The 24,092-nt window shown below is 40.8% G+C and overlaps 1 protein-coding gene across 2 annotated transcripts in view; it reads right to left on the bottom strand.

The window, feature by feature from the left end:
* Positions 1-24,092, bottom strand: part of Klhl5 (kelch like family member 5) — a 63,470-nt gene that overhangs the window by 27,162 nt on the left and 12,216 nt on the right. Inside the window, exons 1-3 of one of the 2 annotated variants that reach the window (XM_055624253.1) lie at positions 12,217-12,879; positions 2,719-2,901; positions 595-731 (exon numbers count right to left, since the gene is read on the bottom strand). In XM_055624253.1, coding sequence (XP_055480228.1) covers positions 595-731; positions 2,719-2,901; positions 12,217-12,596 — 700 coding nt within the window. In that variant the 5' untranslated portion in view covers positions 12,597-12,879. Of the gene's footprint in view, positions 1-594; positions 732-2,718; positions 2,902-12,216; positions 12,880-24,092 lie in introns of those variants that run through there. The other variant, XM_055624254.1, reaches the window with a different exon arrangement.

Raw genomic sequence — 24,092 nt, 5'->3', positions numbered from 1 at the left:
CTCACACACAGTCACACACACTCTCTCACACACACACTCTCACACTCTCTCACACACACTCTCTCTCTCACACACACACACTCTCACACACACTCTCTCACACACACACTCTCTCTCACACACACACTCTCACACTCTCTCACACACACACTCTCACACTCTCTCACACACACTCTCACACACTCTCTCACACACACACTCACACACACTCTCTCACACACACACTCTCACACACACACTCACACACTCTCTCACACACGCAGTTAAAAGATTTAAAGGTATTATTCAAAAGCTTCATTATGATAATCATTTTAAAGGTTTTAACATATTTTAACCGATGCAGAACAGCATCAGAGGCAGTGATGACCATAGCAGAATTAGCTTGCTTTATTCAAAGCAGAAATATGAAATCTAGAGGTAGGGAGGCCAGAAGTTCGAGGACATCCTTGGCTTGAACACAGTGAGTTCAATGTCAGCTTGAATATAGGAGACCCTATTTAAAAACCGTAAACAGAAGAGATAGAAAAATAAATCTGAAATCAAATTCCATAACATAGATCTGACGGGCTTTAGTGTATACTTCTGACTTGTTACCTGTGTATGCGTATTGAATTAAGGACCACAATGAATTCGGTTCTACACCTTCCATTTTTATTTCTTCTTGCCTTGCCTCCCTGACATCATTAGTAAACATAGCAGCGAAATAATCCGAGACGGAGGAAAGCACCAGTCTGAGGACACATTAGAAAAGCAATCAATGAGTACATTAAAGCTGAATGTTCATTAATAAATGCATTCTCTTCTTTTTTTTTAATTTGGCACTCACAGGAGTACACAGAAGTACACAGCACTGGTAAATGTATCCTACATTTGACAAATCCTTTCATGCTCTACTTCCTTCTTTTGCATGATAAATTACCATTACCGAAAATTTTCTGCTGAGGTAAATGATTTTACTATGCAAACATCACTTTATGAAATCTTTTTGAAAAAGCTATAAACACTTGCTATATATAATATATATTTACATACATGAGAAAAGAAAAATGTAAGGGTTGTTTTCTCTGCTGATTCTGAAAATAATCTAAACAAACTGGGGCAGAAGTGAGTATGTAGGACAACTTGAAAATGGTCTTAACAACTTATATAATGTTTTAAACTTTTAATACATTTATGTATTTCTTGTTACCGTCTGTACAGATAATAAAAAGATACGTGCTATAGGGCAGAAAAGTAGGCCACAGATAAATGTGTCACTCAGGCCAAGACCTGTTGCTTAAAATTACTATTCTTGAGGGAAGTGAAGACTGGGCTAGCACTGGGGAAGAAGGCGCAGCCAGCGCCTCACTCAGTCCAAGGGCAGAATGAGCACACCCATCTCCCAGGCACAGGGACCCATGAGCGCTCAGGGCTCCGAGAGAGAGAGAGAGAGAGAGAGAGAGAGAGAGAGAGAGAGGGAGGGGGGGGGGAATGGTGGGATAGCACCAGAGACACAAGGTGAGCTCGCTGCACAGGTCCCCAACTGTTCTTTGGCTTTCAATGCGGCGACCTGGGGAGTCACCAAAAGCTTTCGGAGCTACAGGTCTTTGCTACAAACAGTGAAGGGCAGGAGGGAGCAAGGAGTCCAAAGGTCATCTGTGCCAGGGCTTGGCGTCAGCACATGCTGGTGGCCCAGGCAATGAGCTGAGTTTCCGAGCCACTATAAGCCGCCTCTGGGTGCCTCTGGGAAATTCACGGAGAAATCTCTTCTAAGAAACCACATTCGTGTCACAGACTTTTTATGGCAGGAGTTAGTCAATAAATGCATGCCCTCTGACAGCTATAAACCCACGCTCCTTTCTAATGGTTTTATTTCACTTTGAAGGGAATTTTCCACAAACTTTTGGACAATGTTAACTAATGTTGAAAGACAGAAAAATAATCTGTGTGTCATAGTGGCAATTAACAAGGAATAACTGAACAATGAATTATTCTTTCCTAAACATTTTCTTTTTTCTTTTTACCTTAAAAATATGACATTTGTGTTACAGGACTCCCCGCCACTAACATTTTTCATACTTCTTGGGAGATCAGCAAACAAAATGAGGGAATACATGGGAGTTTTGAAACTTACTGAGGGGCAGGAGTGAACCTAGGTGGTAAGAGTCTGTGTTTAGCATGCCGGCTAATCCACATGTTCAACCCACAGCATGAGACAGAGAGAGAGAGAGAGAGAGAGAGAGAGAGAGAGAGAGAGAGAGAGAGGCCTTTAATTCCAGCACTTGGGAGGCAGAGGCAGGCTGATTTTTGTGAGTTTGAGGCCAGTGTGGTCTAAAGAGTGAGTTCCAGGACAGCCAGGCCCTGTTTTGAAAAACCAATTAAAAAAAAAAATTAAGATTTTTGTGAACTCTACTCCATGGGATAGTTTTGTGTGTATGCTTCTGCCTAGCCACAAACTCTAATTTCCATCAAGATTATTTAAAACATTTAATGGGTACTTAGTATGCATGAAAACTGTTTATTGTCGCTGATACCTGCAGCAAACAATACTGACTGCTCTGAGGCTAATGCCTGCGTTTCCACAAAAGACAGCGGACGCTGTGTTTAGGAGTCTCACACTCGGTTCTCCTTACAGACATTCTATGAGATAGATTGCCCCTGAGGCCTAAGGGTTAACTGTGGTACAACACCTCATCACATGTAAGTTATCTAGGGATATTTCACACATATAGAAATTACCTGTGGGCTGGAATCCTACGATCGCCAGCGACTAAAATGACATCACACAGTTGCTTATGTCTCAAGTAGTTTTCCATTTTTTTAAACGTTTGTTCTGCGTGGTTAAGTGCTTGGAAGAATTCATCTGATGAACACGGCTCCATAGTATGGCTGGATGACAATGTCTGGCTACTATTGGAAGTCCTGAAAAAGAGAAAATAGACATTATACAAAACAAAACAAAACAAAACAAAACAAAACACCATGTCCTTAAAGTTCCCCCACTGAGTCCCTTTAAAGCCTTCAGCCCAACATAAGAAGTGATGTCACCGATCAATGTTAGCGGAGAACGCTCATTGTCGCCGTGTCTTCTTCCTGTACAGGATCTCATAGCACGCCCCTGGCTCGCCTCAGACTCTAGCCACCCCTGCCTCTGTGTGCCAAGTCTTGGATTACAGGCACGCATGGCTTACTACTTTTGTGTTTTAAAATCAGTCCTGCTGGGGTATGGGGGTCTTGTAAACACATTCTTGGACTACCATTTTTGAGCTCTCCCTGCTAAAGCCTGTGATTCTGTGGAAAAGAGCCACGCTATATTCATAGTGATGGATACATCTCCTAATACAGTTAATGGCATCATTATTATTGTGTTTGAGATACAAGTTATCATTTACTTAGATGGGTTATTTTCTATAGGTTACCTATAAAATATACTGTCATTTTGCTTTTTTGTTTTTGTTGAAAATCATGAGAACAACATAATTCTCTCAAAAACTCAGATAACCAATAATATGTATGTAAAAAGTTAAATTAGTTTAAGGTAACTTGAAGGCAGGAATCAGGGCATGTGTGCTGGAATGGACCACAGTGCCGGATGTGTTTGGACCATCTGAGTAACTCAATACCCAGGCAGTGTTTAACTTAGCTCTCATTTTCAACATCTCTGTGGAATGTTATAGTGAATTAAGCTTCAGCTTACTGTAAGAGGATTTTCTTAATATAACTAATAACATTATCAAAAAGTCAAATCTTTTCACTTTTTAAAGTAAGAGGATCTGAAATCAATGAAATTAGTAAGTTCCTCGCCAAGAGTTACAGTTTGTCCATGATTGTAGAGACTGCTGTTTGGTAAATACCTTTTCCTCCTGGGAGCCTGGGAACTCGCCTGCATTTCCCAGCCTCTCTTGCACACAGGTGTGTTCTGAGGGAGGGGCATGCATACATTAATATCTTAAGAGCAGGAGAAATATCACAGTGTCTAATTTTTGTAAACCACAAATTCTCTCAAAAACAAAGTAAATGAAGTACTTCTTTCTTAGGTTCTGATGTGTGTATCTCTTTTCATATGCTTCACTTAAATTCACAGTAATAGCTAACCAATGAGTAAGCTGAAATATCTGAGTCTTCATCTGATCATAAACACTAATTAACATCCAATTTTCAAAGAACATTCATTCCTTAACACTGTCATCACTAAGTTACTATAGTCTTTGATACTGAGAGGCACCCAGCTCATTAGTATTCCATCTCATTGCTTCTCAGGAACTTTCAGGGGATTTTGGTTCAAATACTAAGAGAAATCCAGATATCATAAAGATCACTCACACCTGGGTCTGAGGGAAGGCCCAGGCACTGTAGTTTTCAAAAGCCATGAAGTGTTTCTAATCCTTCCATGGGCTGAGGACCACTGCTGTACACTTTGGTTAGGAGGTAGACATATTAGCAAGCTGGGTGTATGAGAACCTACAGTTCAAAACACTGATTTGCAAAATTTTCATTTCTAATATTTATAAAATGAATTTCCTAGAATAAAATATTTAAGTGAACTAGTAGAAATTAGTGGAATATTTGTTATTTTAAAAAGGAGCATATAGGTGAGCTCTTATAACTACTTTTACGTTTTATTTGTTTTATGTGTATCTGTGTGTGTAAGTGCACCTGTGTGCAGACTAGAAGGAGGCCTCAGCTATCCCTGGAACTGGTCTTACAGGCAGCTGTGAGCCACCATGTGGGTACTGTGAAGCAAACCCAAGTTCTCTAGAAAACAAGTGCACTAAGCCGCTGAGTCGGCTCTCTAGCCCCACTGTACATGCCAGCAATAACAACCCTCATGTCTTTAAAAGAACGCTTCAAACTTTTTCCTCATTTGCTATCAAGTCTTCAGCTGCTGCCACCGTAAGGGAACATATTATTTCAATGTGACAATTAATGACAGCTCTCTGAAGATAGAAACCACATCTACTCCTTCAAATGAAGGTTCCAGCGAAGTGCAGGCTTCCAGCTTGCATCCATGGACAAGTACAGCCATGTTAATAACGTACGTGTAAACAGCAAGGGGCAGAGCTTCTCAGCAGACCTCAGCAGCTGCACAGCTCCCCAGCAAGTCTTGCTTTTACTTCTTTAAAGACAGTTGGGATAATACAATTATGCTATAATTCTAACAGGTACTTTGTTAAAAAAATAATTTACTTTATACCCATCCCACTATAGGGAATTAAATTATATGCATTCTAACTACTATATGTATCATTTTTACACCTAAAAGAAATCTATTCTGTCACTTAATTCACGTGTCTTATCTTGCAGAGAAAAAAAATCTGAGGTCCTAAGTGGCCAATGTGACCAGCTAAGGCCATGCAGCAGCCAGTTTACTGTACTGGACCAGAAGGCACTTGAACTGCTCACAGTGTCCACATAAGAATGGAAATCCTGCTTACCTGTACACTAAGGATTATAGTCTTAGTCTGGGGACTAAAGTTTTGACGGGAGGATGAAGTCCACTGAGGGCAGGCATTAGAGTTAAGGATTTCAGATGAAGCCCACTCCCATAGGACAGCTCCTAGGCTAGGTATGAAAGCAACAACTTGTGCGGCTTCCATGAGATGGAGAGCACATCTCGTCCATGGCTTTACGTACGTAACTCACAAGTGATCATTTCCTGACTCTGTCTTTTCCTATGTGCTTTACTTTAAGAGCTGAGTTGGAGAGTACTGGAGAGTGATTTTAGTGATTTTATTGCAGACAGCATTTTAGGAAGGTTCTAGAGTTGTTGCCCAATACAATAGCAATTTTTGATTCGTTTCAGTTTAGAAAAAAAACGCACAACGTTTAAATTTAATAAGATAAAAACTCCAACTCCTCAGGCATTGGCCTAGTCACACTCTAAACTCCTAGTATGCCCCCCGCACAGGCAGAGGACACATGTGTAACATTTTTTCAGTGCATGGAGTCTTACTGAACAGTGCTGGCCCAGAGTCCTACTGACCTGGGTTCAGCTCCTCTCCAGTCACTCCTTAGACATTACTGGGGATGCTATTTTATTTCTCTAAGCCTTATCTTCTTCACCATCAAAATAGGAGTAATACACAGTATTTTATTTTAGAAGATTTCTTGCAGAATTATGAAGTGAAACAATTCATGCATAGTCCACTCAGGGTTAAGTATCAGTTTGCTTTGCAGTGGCTAATGAAAGGTCTTTAATCTCAGCCTTTTGTCAATATAATGCTGTCTGGTTGTCTTTTAAAAGGTGATCCCCATTATTACCAATTTTTATAACTCAAGTTCATGCTTCCTCTTTAAAATGGCCTTTAGTAAACCAAGCAGGCATCCTAACTTACAATGGAAACAGCTGGGAATAGGTCAATTGTGGAGCATTTGAAATATATCTCTCTGTTCTGCTTGACCCTCGCATGATAACAGAAGAACTTCACCTACCATCTCTGCTTAAGTTTGTTTACAGGATATTACTAAGATGGTAAATCATATTTCAAACCATTTGTGGTAGATTTTCACTATAATGAACTACACATTGAGGATTATTTCCAGACTATATAGAATATTTAATTTTTAGTTTATGTCACTAAATTAGGGAATGAATGTAAGTCAGAAAATGGCTTAACACACACACACAGAAGAGGCAAGAACTAAAAAGATTCAGACTACCAACTGTTTACATAGTAATTTCCAAGATGCAGCATTGTGCCTTCGGGATGCTGAGGAGATGCTTAGAAAGGTCCTTTAGTGAAAGGTCTGGAATTTGAACTCAAGTTTTAGAGGACAGAAAATATCTAACGGGCCCAGGGACAGCATCCATAATTCTGCAGATTTCACAGGTCCCTGCAGATATATATGCCTGCAATATGCTCCATGACTCTCCTTGCCACACCTTCTATCTCTGGGACAGGATCCCACTATGTACCCATGACTGGCCTGGAACTCCTTATGTAAACTAGGCTGGCCTCAAACATGGAGACTGCCGACCTCTGGCTTCCTAGTAATAGGATTACAGACGTGTGCCACCATGTTTGGTACAGTAGAATTTTTCAGTGGAGTAATTTTTTAAAGTGAAGTTTTGAAAAAGAACTTACAGATATTATGTTGCCTATGACTTTGGGTAGGTCAAAGCTGCTTTGGAACTGTGGCTAGCCCGCCTGGCTCACTTCCTGTGAGAGCGATGGATGCTTGGCACCCGCATCATAACATGCGCATCTAGAATCTACGCCTCTTGCAAAGGTGTGATTACTGTACTGTGAGCTTTCTGGCTCCTTTCACAGATACTCATAATCACAGTGTAAAGTAAAACGCAAATTTATTAGTGTAGGTTAGCAGTCTTTAATTTTTTATGTTCAGCACTCTTAAAGAGCACCCTAAATATGTTTAATAATTTATAAGACATGTTCAGATAGCATCGAATAATTATAATTTATAATCTACAGACAAAAGCCAGGAGTGGTGTTGCATGCCTATAATTCCAGCACTTAAGAGGGAAAGGCAGGAGGAGGGGGAGCCTGGGCTACATGAAACCCTACCTCAAAAACCCCAAACAAAGCAAAATGACAAAAAAATAGAGATATACAATCTAAACAGAAGTTGACTAGATAAGCTTCACTTCACACAAGCTGTGCACGCCTGGGCAGAACATGACTGCTGCTGAAACACAGAGGGAGGAGAGATCCACTTGGCATTTGGGGAGGCGACAGATAGGGGAGGTCTGTAGAGGAGTGAGGAAGGAAAGGAGGCAGGGCTACCTTCCATCCAAGGGCTCCTCAGGCCAGACTCTGCTTAGCTTCTGAGATCAGGAGCATTAGTGTGGTAGAGCCACAGACAAGAGTTCTCCCTTCTCAGGACAAAGCAGTTGTACAAAGAGATACATTAAGAGCTCAAGAATTCTTTATGGACTAGAACTGCAAGTTAGTGGTGAGCACATGCTTAGGAAGGCTGAGGCCCTGGTTCAATCCTCAGTAACCCTCAAAACAGAAAAGCATCTTTGTCTTTTACCTTCTTAAGAAAACCATATTTTTATTTGGGAATCGCATCTCCCCACCCCATCCCCGCCATGGATCATGGCAAGGATATCAGTGGCAAAGAGTTAAGATGATTCTAAGAATCTTAAGTAACCAGACCGAAGGGGAAGACTCAACAGGCACTCTCGCAGGACACTGGAGAGAATTAAAATGTCAATAATCATTGTGAAATGTCTTTGAGAATACAAACCAAGAACCTAAAAAACATGAGGTAGCTCCGAGATTCTTTCCTGAGGCTATTCTTTATTTTCTTTATTTCTACTATAATGACATTCAGCTGGACACATGGCTACACTCAGGCAGTAAGGACATTCAAAGTCCCTTTTCTAACTAGTTGCAGCCACATAACTGAATTTTCACCAGTGAAATAAGAGATACATGACTTGTGTCATCTGCTTCACATCCACATTTTCTTTGGTCTTTCCCAAAGATGAGAATGGAGAAGGAGGCTGAGTAAGCCTGGAGCACACGTAGAGGATATTTCCCTACGTTGTGGAGTAAGATATGCAAAGGAGTATGGCCTCCTGAAGGAACCTGAGAGGCAGAGCTCTGTCTGCCCCTGGCCACTGGTCCACCTGTCACCAGGGCTTCTTGTATCCTTTGAAAAATCACTTCAGTCTATGATCTATTAGCATACTCATTCCTAATGTTAAATGACCACATTGTTTGGTTAGAGCCAATGTGTGTTGTGTGTGTTTGTGTGTGTGTAGGCGTATGTGTGTCATTGTTTTCATGGCTGGTTCTAAAACCTTAACACCTTACTGTCCAGATTCAAGTACAATATAAGCAAAATAAAATGTGATGAGCATTATGCTCGGGTTCTTTTGCTTTAAGAGCCTGGAACTTTAAAGGGCAGTTGTAGTTGGGGATAGTGGCTTATGCCCGTAATCTCCACACTTAGGAGGTTAAGGCAGGAGGATTGATTTCCTGGCCAATCTGAACTGTGTATTAAGTTCTCGTCTTCATAGGGGGCTGGAAAGTAGCTCAACAGTTCAGAGCACTTACGCTCTTGCTGAAGACCCAGGTAGAGTTCCCAGCACCATATGGTAGCTCCTAACTGCCTGCAACATCGGCTGCAGGGGATCTGACTCTCTGCTGACGTCTGCAGGCTTTTGCATGCATGTGGTATGCACAGGTACACTCAGCTACACACACACTAATAAGCAGGTTATAGTTAATAAGCACATTATATGATGATGATGATAAATTACTTAATGGGTGCCAAAAATTACCTAATTCTACAGTGAGTGAGTCAAGTGATGTGGAGACCATTCACGCTATGGTCACATAGTGGTAGCTATGGATACCTTGCTGGCCCTGGTAAGAACTAGTCTAGAATAAGATTTTAGAAATCTATCTCACATAAGGCATGACAATTCTGTTATTTAAACTCTGAAATTCCTCATGGTATATTAAAACAAAACAGTTTAAGCAGGGCATGGTGGTGCTCACCTGTCATCCCAGCACTCAGGGAGGCGGAGGGGTGGATTTCTGTGAGTTCAAGGTCAGCCTGATCTACAAAGGGAGTCCAGGACAGCCAAGGACACACAGAAAACCTGTCTTGAAAAACCAAAACCAAACCAACCAAACAAACAAAAAAACCTCGAAGTATATCTTTTAGTACCAAAGTTGACCTCCACAGAGAAAGCACAGCTCGGCTGTAGAGTCAAGATGAAAGTTAAAAGGTGAGAAATGCTTCAATGGTTTAGTGAAATGGCAGAGAAAGCAGTCAGAGGCTAATGCTTGGGCCTTTCAGCTAGATTACAGCTGCCAAAACACAGTCTTTGCACAGGAGACTTGCAGCCACTGCTGTCATTCTGATTATGCAAAACATTCAGCTGTCCTTCACCTACCTATCCTAAAACCAAAAGTTCTGCTTAAGTTCAGATGTCTGTATTGATGACTGCTCAAAGAAGAAATCAGTATGTTATATGTATGTTCTCAGTATATCTTTAATATTTTCAGATATCAATTTATAATATGCTCAGAAGGTTTCCTAGTTCATCTTTTGTAAATACATACAAAAAGAATTGCTCCAAGTTATGTATAAGAATTTGATGGATATCACTGCGACTTCTTTGACAAGAGTATCAATCGGCTTTGATTAGCTTACAGAAGGACAACCACTTACAGAGCTCTGGCTATTTAAAAAGCTGAGGGAAACAAATGTATCCCTGTGACAAAGGTTAAAGACTCAAACAGAAGATTGATAGAAGGCATAAGAACTGGATGCATTAATGCAGAGCATGGAGATGTGAAGGACAACCCATATTCTAAACTTAGAGCTTTTTTTGCGATGAGATTAAAATGTCAAACCATAAAGAAAAGTAACTGCTTTTACATGTCTCTCTCATATCTGAAACTCAGACATTTTCTTTTATTACACTTTATTGTATAGATAGTATTTTTTTAAAAAAGTTAGGTCTCTGAAGATGTGAACTGTCTACTCCCTCCTTTCACCTATGTCCTTGGTTAGCATTTTATTTTTATATTTCTGTAAGTAAAAATACCAATTTAAGATTCTTGAGGAATATACAATAACTATCTCTGAGTCAAAACAAAAATCTTTTCTTTCATAACTAACATCTCACCAAAATATTTCTATTTGCATATAAAAAGAGGGTTAACTTTTATTTTTCATTGGTTATGTAAATTACCTTTGATATAAGGAAGTGTGTGTGAATTTTTCCCATATAACATATGAGCATAAATTTATGCTCATATGAATGGGCAGTAGATAGATGTTAATAGTTTTCCAACCTAAGCTGGTGAAGAAATGAATGTTTTTTTTTAAATTGTTTAAATATTCTTAATGTATTCTTTTTCAAATGGAATGATTATTTACTTTCATATCAAAATTGTTAAAAAGAATCATAAAGTTAAAATTCCGTTGTTTTCTTTATGGCAAAATTTCCCCCCCCAAATATAACAGAATCACATTTGCTCAGTTAATCCTAATATTAAAATTATTCATGGCTTCTCTTTCCTTATGACAAAGCCAAGTCATGAAATAATCAAAAAATTTTAATTAAATACACTGTTTACTTAACTAGGACATTTCCCTCTCTCCATTGCACAGACGGCTGGTGTATGGTTTACCCTCCCACAGGTCAGAATGCCACGTTCTGAAGGTTAGAGGACAAGGTGGTGTCTATGTCTAAGCATGGGACTCTTAAACATATGAGTTTATCTGACTGAAATTCTTTAGGTGCCCACACTGACAATAACCAGCCTAGAGAGCATAATAATCAAAACCTGCAAAGAAACTTTACAGGGAAAAAAGAAGTTACATGTCAAACAAGAAGCATTTGTGTCTTCAAATATCTAGAAATATTTTAGCATGAAGATGAATCAGAAAAACGACTTTAACTTGTTACATGGCATGATAAACTGATCAAGAAAATCCATCTTAAAGATGAAGGATTCAAAGAGAAGGGGAATGAAATCATCATGAAATTATCACTTTTTTCTTTATTGTGTTTCTTCTAACTCATTTTCCTTATTTCTCTCTCTCTCTTTTTAGACAGGTTGGCCACATTTAGCACCCCTCCCACAGGCTCACTTAAACTTTCCTGACAGATTATCTTTTCTTTCCTTAAACAGCATGATTTCCTTGAAAAGTGAGGATGACGGGAATTAGGTGTTATCCTTGAAAGAGATGTGTTACTTAGCATTCTCTGTCTTAATCTGGAGAGCTGCAACATAGAAAGGACAAAGAGAAATAACCACAGAAAAATAGTATTGACAATTAAAATGGTGTCAAAAATTGGGAACTACAATGTTTCCTTTTTGTAAAACCTTTCATTTTCATCAAGTTAAAATGTCTCCATAATCTTTATAACCCAAATATGAAGATTTATACTGCAGAAATGTCTTACAGTTTTACTGTAAATAGAGAAGGCCAATGAATAACGCCAGACAGCAGTATAAAAATGCTGCTATATATTATTTTCAAAGCAGAGCCATGTACAGACATGAAATGCAAGGTGTTTCAAAATGAAAGCTATTTGTTGTCTTTAAATTTCACAGAATTAATGTTGAGACATTTTCCAAATCCTAGCAAACATACATGTCCATAGCAAGATGCCATTCATGTAGACAGTACACAAGAGCAGATGTACATACAGTCACAGAGATTAGCTAAACATTCAGTCATTCTCAAATGTCACAGACAATGTACCCACACCCCATCTCTGACGGTAAGAAAATCATCAACCTGCTCGAGCTGGAGTCAGATTCATTTTCCTCTTCACTCGTGCCATCACCCACTTCTGGTCCATCCAGCCAGTGTGCGCCACCACAGCCTTCTGCTGTGAACTCAAATGCAGGGACCTCAGAGGTGGATGCCATTGGCCAAGAAGGTGAATTCTGAAAATCCAGTTGGCTGGACCTTCGGTAACCAATTGAAGCCAAAGGCAATTGTAGGTTACACGGATCTAAAAACTTTCTCCCACCGTTTGCTCCAGTCTGTCCTCGGTTCCAAAATTCTCCCTGCTGGCTGTCCACTGAAGAATTAGATGATGCTTGATGGCCAAACCACCTCCACCTGATTTTCAAAATCTGTTTCACATCAAACTCTTTGCGGGAACCAGACATCCTCAGAGAAACCAAGTGATCGTCTAGGCAACGGGCAAATAGCACAGCGCACAGATTTGTGCATCCAACCAAGACAAGAGAAGTATGTTCCCTGCCGAACACAGCAAACAGCTTTAAAGGAAAATAAATCGTTCACATATATATCTACATTTACTTTCATCCCAATTTATCAGACTATAAAGAACAAAGGAAAATGAATACAGATGAACCACGGTGGAACATTCCGTTCAATCAGCAAACTCTGATCCACCTATCCTGAGGCAGCCACGGCACTTTCTCAGCTTCCCTCCCCAAGCAGGCCCTTTGCTCTCACAGACACGGACAGCATTCATTAAAGTCCTTTCAAATGCAGAACACCACCCCTTTTCTAAACCACAAATGACAGAGACTGAGAGCACTATCCTGCTGCAGAATTGCAGCCTCTATTGCTAGAGCATTAACTCTTTTATTGCTGAAACAAGAAACATACCCCAGAGTGTGTTCCTTTGTACTTAAAAACCACTTTACCCCCCGCCCCCCGTAGTTCGCTTTTAAACCAACTTCATAGATGAGAAATCACAAAACAAGTTTTTAAAAAGCATCATGAATGAGGTGAGTGGTGAGCTGTGCTGGGTGGGATGACGACAGTCTGAGGTGGGGCTCTAGGCAGCCCCTTTCCTCCTGCCTCCTGCCTCTCATCCCAGGATGTACAGAAGGAGTTCATTTGAACAAAGGATAATGATAAAAACTAGGAGAAAAAGTTTAAAAACCACCATGGACCAAAATATGTCAGTACTTATTTTTTAAAAAAATACCCTGGTACCAATATTGCTCTCTTAATTACAATGGGACTGCTTCCTTCAGTTTAGCCCTGAGATTTCCTATTTAAAAATGGGAATCGAGGCTTAAGAAGCTACCAAGGAGAAGATTTCCTTGACTGCAGAGTGCCCAGGACAGTGCTCTGATGGCTTAGAAGACAAAGCAGTGGTATGGACATGGTCACTGCAAACTGATAAAAAAAAAAAATCAAAATTTCAAATACTAAACATTTATTTTCAGTATTCTACTAGGCATGATAGGAGACAGAAATCCACTCACACCGACGTCTAACCTCTAAAATGAGTAAATATAGATACTGAAGCAAATAAAAAATATTTGATTAGTTAAAATACAAAACCTTATAATGCTATAATATTAAGAATTTGTGGCCTATAGATGTAGAACAGAATTGAAGCTTTCTGGGGCCCAATACTGAATCCATATCAAATAATTTCACGTAAGATGGTATTGACATTGGTTGAGCAACAGACAAAAGCCTGCTCTGGAGGCGTGAAGATACCACGAGGCCTGTAGCTTAATCTCACATAGCTCCTAAAAATAAAAAGGGTTCAGAAAAACAGAATAAGAAGCGTGAAAAGCCACGCACAGTTCTGCACTGAGCACTGCGGGGTAAACCGAGGGAGCCCATATGCTGTCGCTCACTGTGTCGTTGATGATGCAGTCTGGGTTCCGGTTCCCTGGCTTTAACCTCCCGGACCTGTCTCAAGGGCATTGCTACCTCCACAAACAGTTTGATTGCTCTGGGCCTGTGCTTCCTAATGGTGGGAGCAAATCTCCCTGACGAAAGTTTCTGCACACTGGAGACTGCAGCATTCTGTGGCTGGAATGTCCAGAGAGTACTGCAAGCCTTGCCAGGGCAGGCGCCAAAGAGGACATCTTGCAAAGCCAAGAACACACTGACGCGATGGGAGACATCACAGCAATGATGCAGAGTGACCTCACCTTCACCCTCTTCAGTCAACTGCAAACATGTAGAAGAAAGATCACTGACGTCTCAGAGCTTTTGAAGACCTTTTTAAACGTATACATTGACAAAGGAAAAGCTCGTGAAATACTACAAGAAGAGTAATTTGTGTGTCATGTGTGAGTGGTGAGTGGCTGTGCATGAGTGAGGCCAGAGGTAGACATCAGGGGTCTGCCTCTGTCACAGTCTCCATTACTGTGTGAAAACAGGGTCTCTCAGCCACTCATAAGCAGACAGTGAGCTCTTGGGGTCTGTGCCCCTCCTCCTTCCCAGGGCCAAGGTTACAGGTCTGAAGGCTGCAGCCATGCTCAGCCTTTCACATGGGTGCTGGGATCCCAAGTGCACCCTCATGCTTTACAGAGCAAGTCTTCTTATGACCAAGCTTTCTCTCCAGTCCACAAAATACACTTCAGTAAACATGCTTTTATGTGAGTGAACATTTAAAACGATTGAACCAATGTGAGAACATTTGCAGTGCTCTAAACTCCAGGAAATGCTGTTTTTAATGGCTAGAAGCGGTTTGACTGTTGTCTTGTTTGCTGAGTCACTGAAACCTGAACTCAACAGTGGCTTTCAGTAAGGACCACTGAGATGAGTGACATTTCTTAACAGTAATTCTCCATCAGAAGAAATTTAGACTTAAGGAGCCACGGACACTAACCAATGAGACCACACTTACTGCTAAAAGGGGTCCAAAGGAGCTTTTGTCAAAAAAATTGGGCTATACATTGAATGTATACTTACTTAAATAGGAAGTGTTTGGAGCTGGCGAGTGAGCCAGGCTCCACAGTTCTGCAACTTGGGTTGCAGAAGGACAGATAGCAGCATTTAACTGTGGCCATCATGATCCACCTCTCTCTGTCTCACTCATTTAATCCACCCTCATTCTTATACACATTTATAACAACTTTGATTGTTGCCAGACGAGAGATCATATTGCATACACAATTTGAACATTTTTCTTTTTGGAAATATTTTATGTGTAGGTATATGTGTTTAGATGTACATATGAGTTCAGGTGCCCTCAGAGGCTAGAGGTCTGGGATCCCCTTCCCCTGGAGCTGGAGTTACAGAAGTTGTGAACCACCCTTCCTGGGTCTGGGAACCGAACTCAGCCCTCTGGAAGAGAGCAGCAAGTGCTCTTAACCACTGAGCCATCTCTCTAGCCCTGCATGTTGCCTTTCTTATATAATTTCATATACACATGGTGATATAAATCTTTTTAACAGTTTCATGATATTTCATACTTATAAAATACTTATAAATAAAAGTGCATTAATATCTCTTTGAGGTTGGTATGGTGGTTCATCCTGTAAATGTCAGCTAAGAAGGCTGAAGCAGGAGCATGACCATGAGTTTGAGGCCAGTTTTGGCTACATCTCAAGTTCCAAGCCAGCCTTGTTTATATTGTGAGACCCTGTCTCAAACCAAACCAAAACAAACCAAACCAAAACAACACGCCATCTCCTTGCAAGTAATAGGCTTTGAGTTGATTTCAAGATTTGTTTGCTACTAAAGGCAACACTGAAGTAAGTATCCTGTGAGGCTTTTATGTCTGCCAGGAGAATTGCTGCATTTAAGGTATACTCATTTCAAATTTGAGTAGCTTAACATTCTTCAAATTCACCTCAGATGGAAAGACTGCACTTCTATCATCTCCTTTCTCCTTTCTCTGGCAATGTATCGCAATTCTTTTAACTGTAGATGACTGCTGGCCTTGAGCACATTTTTATAGTTCATTGTCCATTTCTGAACTAGCTACATCTGTTTTTTTTCCTCAGCTATTTGTCTTTATTTTACCATCAAGGAGAGACTTGTTATATATTATACATTTTCAGATTGTGTTGTTCTTGTTTTAGATTTTTTTTCTACTCTATTCCAAATGGATAGCAACTAACTTTTGTGTCTTTAGAGGCATGTTAGGTTAACAAGAGCTTAAACCAAAAGTGGAAAGCACAATGTGTCCTCATGACAGGAACCAACCATGTAATTTTCACTAAGGTTCAGGGACAATGACCAGTACTCAAGCACTTCACATCCCTTCCCAAAGGGAACCACAACCCTTAGCATAGATTCTTTCCTCAAATGGATTCCTCTGTTCACTCTTGTTTTAAATTTTAATGCATAGACTGGGGCTGGAAGTATAGCACATGTGAAGGTTCAGTTTCTCTCATCTCTACCAAAGACAATACATTGTTTCTACCACTTGATGAACAGTTTTTATGATATTCTAAGTATACATATATAACATACATGCAGACAGGCAGATATGACCACTAAAATCCCTTCTATTGTTGACAAGACCCTTGAGTTGTTTTTAGCTTTAAACTTTTGCCATTATTGCTGCTATAAACATTCTTGTATATGTAGTCTAACATACAAACACATACACGAATTATAGTTATGTCAGCATCTGGGGGCTATTACATTTTGGGGTATACACAGGGTTCCATTGTGACCATTGCCACCGATTTAAACTCCTAAAAGCAGGGCAAGAAACTCCCACTAACAGCCAACACAGGTAATATCAGTCTTTTTTTTTTTTTTAAAGATTGATTTTATTTTTAATTATGTGAATATTATGTGTGTGCAGTGACTGCAGAGGCCAAAAGAGGGTGTTGAATGCCCTGGAGCTGGAGTTGCAGGTGACTGTAGGAAGCCTGACCTGGATGTGGGGACTGAACTCAGGTGAGCTGAAAGAGCAGCACACACACACTTGTCCCAGTGTAGCTCCAGCCCATCAGGTCGGGGCAAGTAAGCATGGAACCAAGGGAACCGGCCTGGAAGAGTGAGGCTCAATTCTAGGAAATGTGTCCACATCCACAAATCTCCTCTGGAGACCAGCAGGACTAAGGGTGGTCACACAGCCTAGCGGCCAGCTTTCACTGTGTCCAGCTAGCACCTGGAATTCCTCTCTCCAAGCAAATGAAACATTCCCAGCACCTCTGCCCCAGCCAATGATGTACACTCACCTGAAAACCTCTACCCACTTCCCCAAGGTTTATATAGCCTTTATTCCCCCAAATAAAGGAGCGCTGCTCTGCTTCTCCCCAGCACTCACTGTCAGAGTGAGATTCTGCTAACACACCCATCCCGTTCAGTTTCATTCTTCCCAGCACCAGTGTGCAAGTGTCAGACACCCCGAGGCCAGAAGCAGACTTCTGAATGGCGCTCTGTCTTCTTACTGTTAGTCATTTTGTTGTATATGCAGGGGTTGGTTTTTTATGTTACATTTGATTCTGAGTGACAGTGAACAGCTTTTCATCTTAATTCCTTTTTCAGATATTCCAATGGATGCGTAAGGTCTCTTGCTCTTTAGCCTTATCTCCTCTCTTTGTGGAAGCTATTAAATCTCCCATATCCCTTTATGAGATGCTGAGCACTAATGTTGGTAGGCCATCAAATTCAACATTTGTTTGTTTTTGAGACATGGTCTCACTATGTAGCTCTTGCTGGCCTGGAACTCAAAATATAGACTAGGCCAGCCTCTAACTCACAGAGTTATACCTCCCTCTGAGTGCTGGGATTAAAGGCGTGCACCACCACACCCAGCTGGCAAGTATTTCATTTCCCACCCATCAGCTTTCACTCCACAGCATAAGACTGTTTCAACCCAACAGTCTTGGCCCTGGCCCTGATGAGGAGTGCCCACCCGGCTGAAGGAAGCGTTCAGTAGTACAGCCCTTGCTTAGCAGACAGAAGGCACTGGTCCCGTCAGAAAGCTTCCCCTGTACACCAGACTGTTCATGATCAGAATGGGCCTCCACGGTTAGTAAATGTAATTTCAATCCCTTATATCCTCACCTCCCAACCTTCCTACTGTTTTTATGGCGCTCACCACTACCTGGCCCTGCTATTCATTTACTGTCTATGGCCTCACTGCAAGGTAACTCCCAGCAGAGCTTTTTGCTTGGGTTCATCATTGTGGCCTTAGCACTTGGCAAAGACTCATGCCAATAAATAGATCTACAACGAATGAACCCAGCAATCTAAAACAACTAAAGCATGCACCTATATTGCATATCTCAACTATAAAATAAATGAATGGCCTATTATTTTAAAAATATGGGAAAATATTTACCTTTGGTGACAAAAATCTTTTAAAGACAGTTTCAACTTGAGGAAAAATCACAGCATGACATTATAAAAATGTCTTTTTCCCTATTTCATTCTGAGGTATCACACTTTCCTCAAACTGATTAAACTTTGCACCTCTTTGCTTTTATCTCAGTAGCCTGGCTTTAGTTGAACTAAACAGAAGTTGGCGCACTGTTTAAAACAGATAATGTGTCTATTATGAATACATTTTTCAAAAAGTAATTAAGAACCTGTCTGAAACATCTGCTTCAAATCTGCTCAAGTGCTGGACTGTGAATTTATGTCTCTGTTCACTAATTACATTAAGAACAAGAACTTGTTACTAAGATAGAGTGCAGGAGAACACGCTTCTGAGGTGTGGCTGTTAAAATTCTGTCTTTGGAGTCTAACATACTCAGGCCTTAGATGGGTAATAAATTTTGTATGTTGTTTTCCCTTCTTCACTGTCTTGCTTTTAGCTATGGTTTCATTCAACCATTTAAATCACTGCTATTTGATCACTGGCTAACAAAGTAGCCAGTGATCACATAGCTAGCATAGGGATTTAAATGTGTTTACGCCTCATAGATAAAAATATCAAGGCCTTTAGGAGTTGGAGAGGTGGCTCAGTGGTTTACAGTCCTTTCTGTTCTTTCAGAAGAGCCAATTTAGTTCCCAGCACCCATGTCAGGCAGCTCACAACTACACCTATAACTCCAACTCCAGAGGGATCCAGTGCCCTCTTCTGGTCACCATAGGCACCTACACACTTGGCACTCACCTACACAGACACACAGCACAGTACAAAAAAAAAAATCTTTAAAAATAACTAACTTTGTTATATTAATCCAGCAGTACTCATATCCCTAAATTTTTCTTCAATTATAAAATGATGTACCTCAGTGAATGACTAAACTGTAGAGGGCTCTTAGAAATTAAATTTAGTCATTTCAAAAACCTTTTGACTTTATCAAATTAGTCTTTTATTAGGACTTAGCTTATTTCTAAAACCCAACAGTTAAAAATGCACAGTGGCAAAAAATAGCAGTTAAGTATTTATCCAGATTAGAATAAATTTGAAGTTGAGCATGGAAGCCCCCTTCTGCCATCCTAGTTCTTGGGAGGTGGAGGCAGGAAGATAGAGTCCAAGGCCAGCTAGAACTACATGGGTGGTACAAGCCCAGGCTGGGCAACATGGATCCTATGTCAAAAGCTACTTCAATTCCTGATGTGGTGTTGGATGCCTTTAATCCCAGAACCTGGGGTGGGGAACAGGATAGGCAGGCAGATCCCTGTGAGTACAAGGTCAGCCTGGTCTACATAGCTAGCTCCAGTCTAGCCAGAGCTACACAGTGAACACTGTCTCAAATAGCAACAACAATAACACAAACAAAATCAAACAGTAGCAATAAGCAATATACCAGGTACTCTGTATCTTTTTATCCAATCCCATAGCTGTTGTCATGAAGAAAAAAATCCTGTATTTATGTACATTCAATAAATATATGTTCTATACAAGGAACAGAACACAAACAAGAGAAAATAAGCTACACAGCCCTCCAGAGCAAGGACTGTTATAACCTTAAAAAACTGTGTAATGCAAAGCATTAAAAATATACCAAATTTAAAATTTAAAGACCAATGGTCTTTTTCTTAAACTCAAGCAGAATAGGTTATTGAATATTGAAAAATCAAGGAATGGGTCCTGTAGTCAGGTAAGGACAAGGATTTTTTTTTTTTTTTTTTTTTTTGACAGTGTTTGTAGCCTTGGCTGTCCTGGACTCACTATATAGACCAGGCTGGCCTCAAACTCAGAGCAATCCACCTGGCTCTGCCTTCCTGAGTGCTGGGATCACAGGTATGCACCACTGAGCCTGGAAAGAATGAGGATCTTAAGGACATTTAGAGACAGACCTCAAAATGAATTAGAGGATGGTGAAATAGTCTTGAAGGAGAAATCATTGTGAGCGGAGGAAACAGACAATGACAGTGTAAGCACAGTTTAAAGTTGGCTGCAAGCAACAAGATTTGAAAGGGAGATGGTAGTGATAATTTTGGAGTTTTGGAGAACTCCTTTAGAAAAACATGGAAATATTATAAGAATATGTTTTTGTTTCAATCCCAGGTGTGAGGACACAGGGTTGCTTTGCAGCAGGTGACTAGGATTTGCCTCGTGCTCTGGTGGAGGTGTGATTTTGCCAGTTGCAGACTGTTTTTATGATTGTGTGACATCTGGTATTCTGGAGACTTTTCAGAAGGTATAGAAAATGCTAGGGCGCCTAGAGGTAGGTTGTTGGTGGGTTGTTGATTGGTTGTTGGTTGTGGTGGTATTAAGTAGTTGTGCTCAAAAAAAAACAAGAAGAAATTAGATTTCCTGACAGTGAAGATCAAACTTGCCCCAAGGAGCTCGATGCCCTAATCAGCAGAAAGTAGTTTAACAGTAATGTCACTCCCTTTCTGATCCCTGACGTCATTCAGGGATCTCTTTCCTTTCCTGTCTATCCTTTTTTCTTTCATATCTAGTGTTAGGGGACTGCAAAGGAGGAAGAAAGGGGGTGGAAGAAAGAACTCACAAAGTAGCTATGGGAGATAACTGTTAAAAATAGAGTATTATAGAGACTGACTCTGGATGTTTGTGGCTAAACAAGAGCAATTCAAAAGTCACAGCATTTTCATGCCTGTGTGATTGGGAAAAAGGATGTCAAAGGCAAGGAAATGGAAAACAGGTTTGGAAGGACCAAGTGTCGCTCCAAACATATTTAGTTTTAATTATAAATGTAGCAACTATATTCAGTCAGGGTTCTCCAAAGGGACAGAACTGATCGGATGAATACATACATATTAAAAGGGGATTTATTAGAATGGCTTGCAGAACATGATCTGAAGAGGCTGAGAAAAGGATTGTTCAGTCTACAAGGATAGATGATGTCTCAGCAGCTTGGGTGTTAGTTGATTCCAAATATAGGCAAGTTGATAACCAAGAGTAGCCATCACAAGTCGACTACTTGCCAACTTGACACACAACTGTACATAATACACCATGCTAAATTTCCAAATAAAAACAAAAACCAGGTTATAATTCTGCCTAATGTGACATTATTATTCCATGAACAAGTGCAAATGCATTATGTGCTTTAGAATAGGTAACAAAGTCCCTTTGAATGCTTAGTCTTTTAGTGTCCCAAAACTTAAATAAGGCAGCCAGGCATAGAGGCACACACCTTTAATAAATCTCTGTGAGTCTGAGTTCAGCCTGGTCTACAGAGAGAGTTCCAGGACAGCCAGGACTACATAGTGAAATCCTATCTCAAAACAACAACAAAACCTCCTAAATATGATAATATAGATTTACAACACTTAACCACTGATATTATATCTATTGATATTACATTATATGATAAAGAAATAGAGGAACGCAAACAAAAATATCAGCTCAATATATGCATAAATGTTTTTTTTTTTTAACAAAAATAGGACAAATATGCTCATGTCAACTATAGCTCTCATTTCTGCAAATGGTCACCTGGCCTTAGCTGGTATTTGTAACTATCTTCTTCTACTACCCATTCTGTATTTCCTTCATACTCAGCAAGTACCTCAGCAGGTCTTGGTTCTTCCTCTGGAGAATGGAGCCATACCTTCATCCCTGAAGGATCCCTTTGCCAGCCTGCATAGGTTGGGTTGCAATTTTCCGTTTCCTTCAATCACAGGACATGGTAGTACCAAGAGAATTAACCTAAAGGACCTTCTGCACTCCAGATACAATCTTCCTTACTTCCATTGTGGAAGTACGCAACCCAATTTCCCCACGCTAATGTGCACCAGTCGCTTGTCCTAACACTGTTGCTCCTTTCTCAGCATGTTGGCTTAATCGCACCAGAAGCCCAAGGTGACCAGGGAAGGGAAATCTGAGCTTCCAGGTCAATGGAATGTTCGTTTTACCTCCAGGCAATAGTGCACACCTGTCTGGAATCAAAACTTCTAGGCCAGCAGAAGTTAAGGTCACAGGAACAGGAAACAAAAATTGCCTAGTAGTCACTAGGAACGACAGTGAATGGGGTCATCCCCATTTCCATGCCTTGGCCCCTGGGCCTGGGTAGCATGGGAATGAGGGAAACTGTACATATACTGGGCACATGATAATATATGATTCCACACATATATTAGCTTTTGAAGAACTCCACCCCAACCTAGCAGGCCACTGCTATCTAATTGTCCCTGTAAACGAGTCTCTAAACGTTTATTCTTCCATTCTATCAAGGCAACTGTTCTAGGGTTGGGAACATGCTAAGAGAAGCGGACCCCATGAGCCTGGGCCGACTGTCACACCTCTTTGGCTGTGCAGTGAGGTTCCCTGTCAGAAGTGCTGCTATGTGGAGTGCTGTGACAGTGGATGAAGCATTCTGTAAGTCCACGGATGGTGGTTTTGGCAGAAGCATTACATGTGAGAGATCTATAGCCAGAATAAATATCTATTCCAGGAAGGACTAAACATTGCCCTTTCCATGAAAGAAGTTGTTCAATGTATTATCCTGCCACTAGGTTACTGACTGGTTACCCTGGGGAATGGTGACATATTAGGAGCTCTGTATTAGTTTCTGCTGCTGGCATATCTGGCAGTTAACAGCAGTTCCAGCCAAGTCAGTCTGGGTGAGCAGAAGTCCATGTTATTGAGACCATGTACAACCTCCATTTCTGCAATCAGAGCCCCTTGGTTCATGGCAGACTGGACAATAAGAGGGATGGGTGTGGAAAGAGGTTGGCTGCCCATAGGATGGGTCATCTTATTTACTTGATTAATGAACTCTTTCTCTGCTGCAGTCACTTTTTGATGAACATTTACATGAGATACAAATATCTTTACATCATTTGCCCATTTGGAAAAAACTATTTACATACTTCTTCCCCAAATGCCTTTTTTTTGCTATCTTCCCAATCATGTTCTTTCCAAGTCCCTGACCATCTAACCAAACCACTGGCTACAGCCCCAAGAATCAGCAAGCAATCACACCTCTGGCCATTTTTCCTTCCTAGCAAAATGTATGACCATGTAATTTGCATGAAGCTCTGCCCACTGTAAAGATTTCCCTTCACCAGCGTCTTTCAGGGTTGTTCCAGAAAGGGGTTGTAAAGCTATAGCTGTCCACTTCTGTGTGGTGCCTGCATACTGTGCAGACCCAGTAGGCCCTAGTCTTCACTTCCTCAGTTAATCAACTATAGGGCATACCCATGCTTGGGGGCAGAGACACTGTAACAGGAATAAAAATGGCATTTGAACAACTCCTTCATGTAGCTTGCTGGTGCCCTTAGGACCCACCTCGGCCCTATCACATCCATTTGATAGTGGATTGTTGCTGTGGGTCAGATAATACCTAGCTTAGGTCACACTGTCAGATGCTGTTTTCGCTAAGGCTCAATAGCCGGCTAAGAGCTGTCTCTCATAATTGTATACCTTGCCCCAGGGTCTCTGCTATGACTCACCTACAGGGGCCCGCTATAGATTCACCTATAGAGACTTTGAACAGCATCCTGATCTGCCTCTGACATGTCAGGTACCAGTAGATCTCCTGGATTGTGTGGTCCAAGTGGTAGGGTTAGGGTTAGGGTTAGGGTTAGGGTTAGGGTTAGGGTTAGGG

This window comes from Psammomys obesus, unplaced genomic scaffold, assembly GCF_907164565.1.
Source record: "Psammomys obesus unplaced genomic scaffold, mPsaObe1.curated_primary_1811, whole genome shotgun sequence".
Taxonomy (NCBI): Eukaryota; Metazoa; Chordata; class Mammalia; order Rodentia; family Muridae; genus Psammomys; species Psammomys obesus.
The sequence above is the reverse complement of the archived record's forward strand: the minus strand, read 5'-3'. Positions and strand labels throughout refer to the sequence as shown.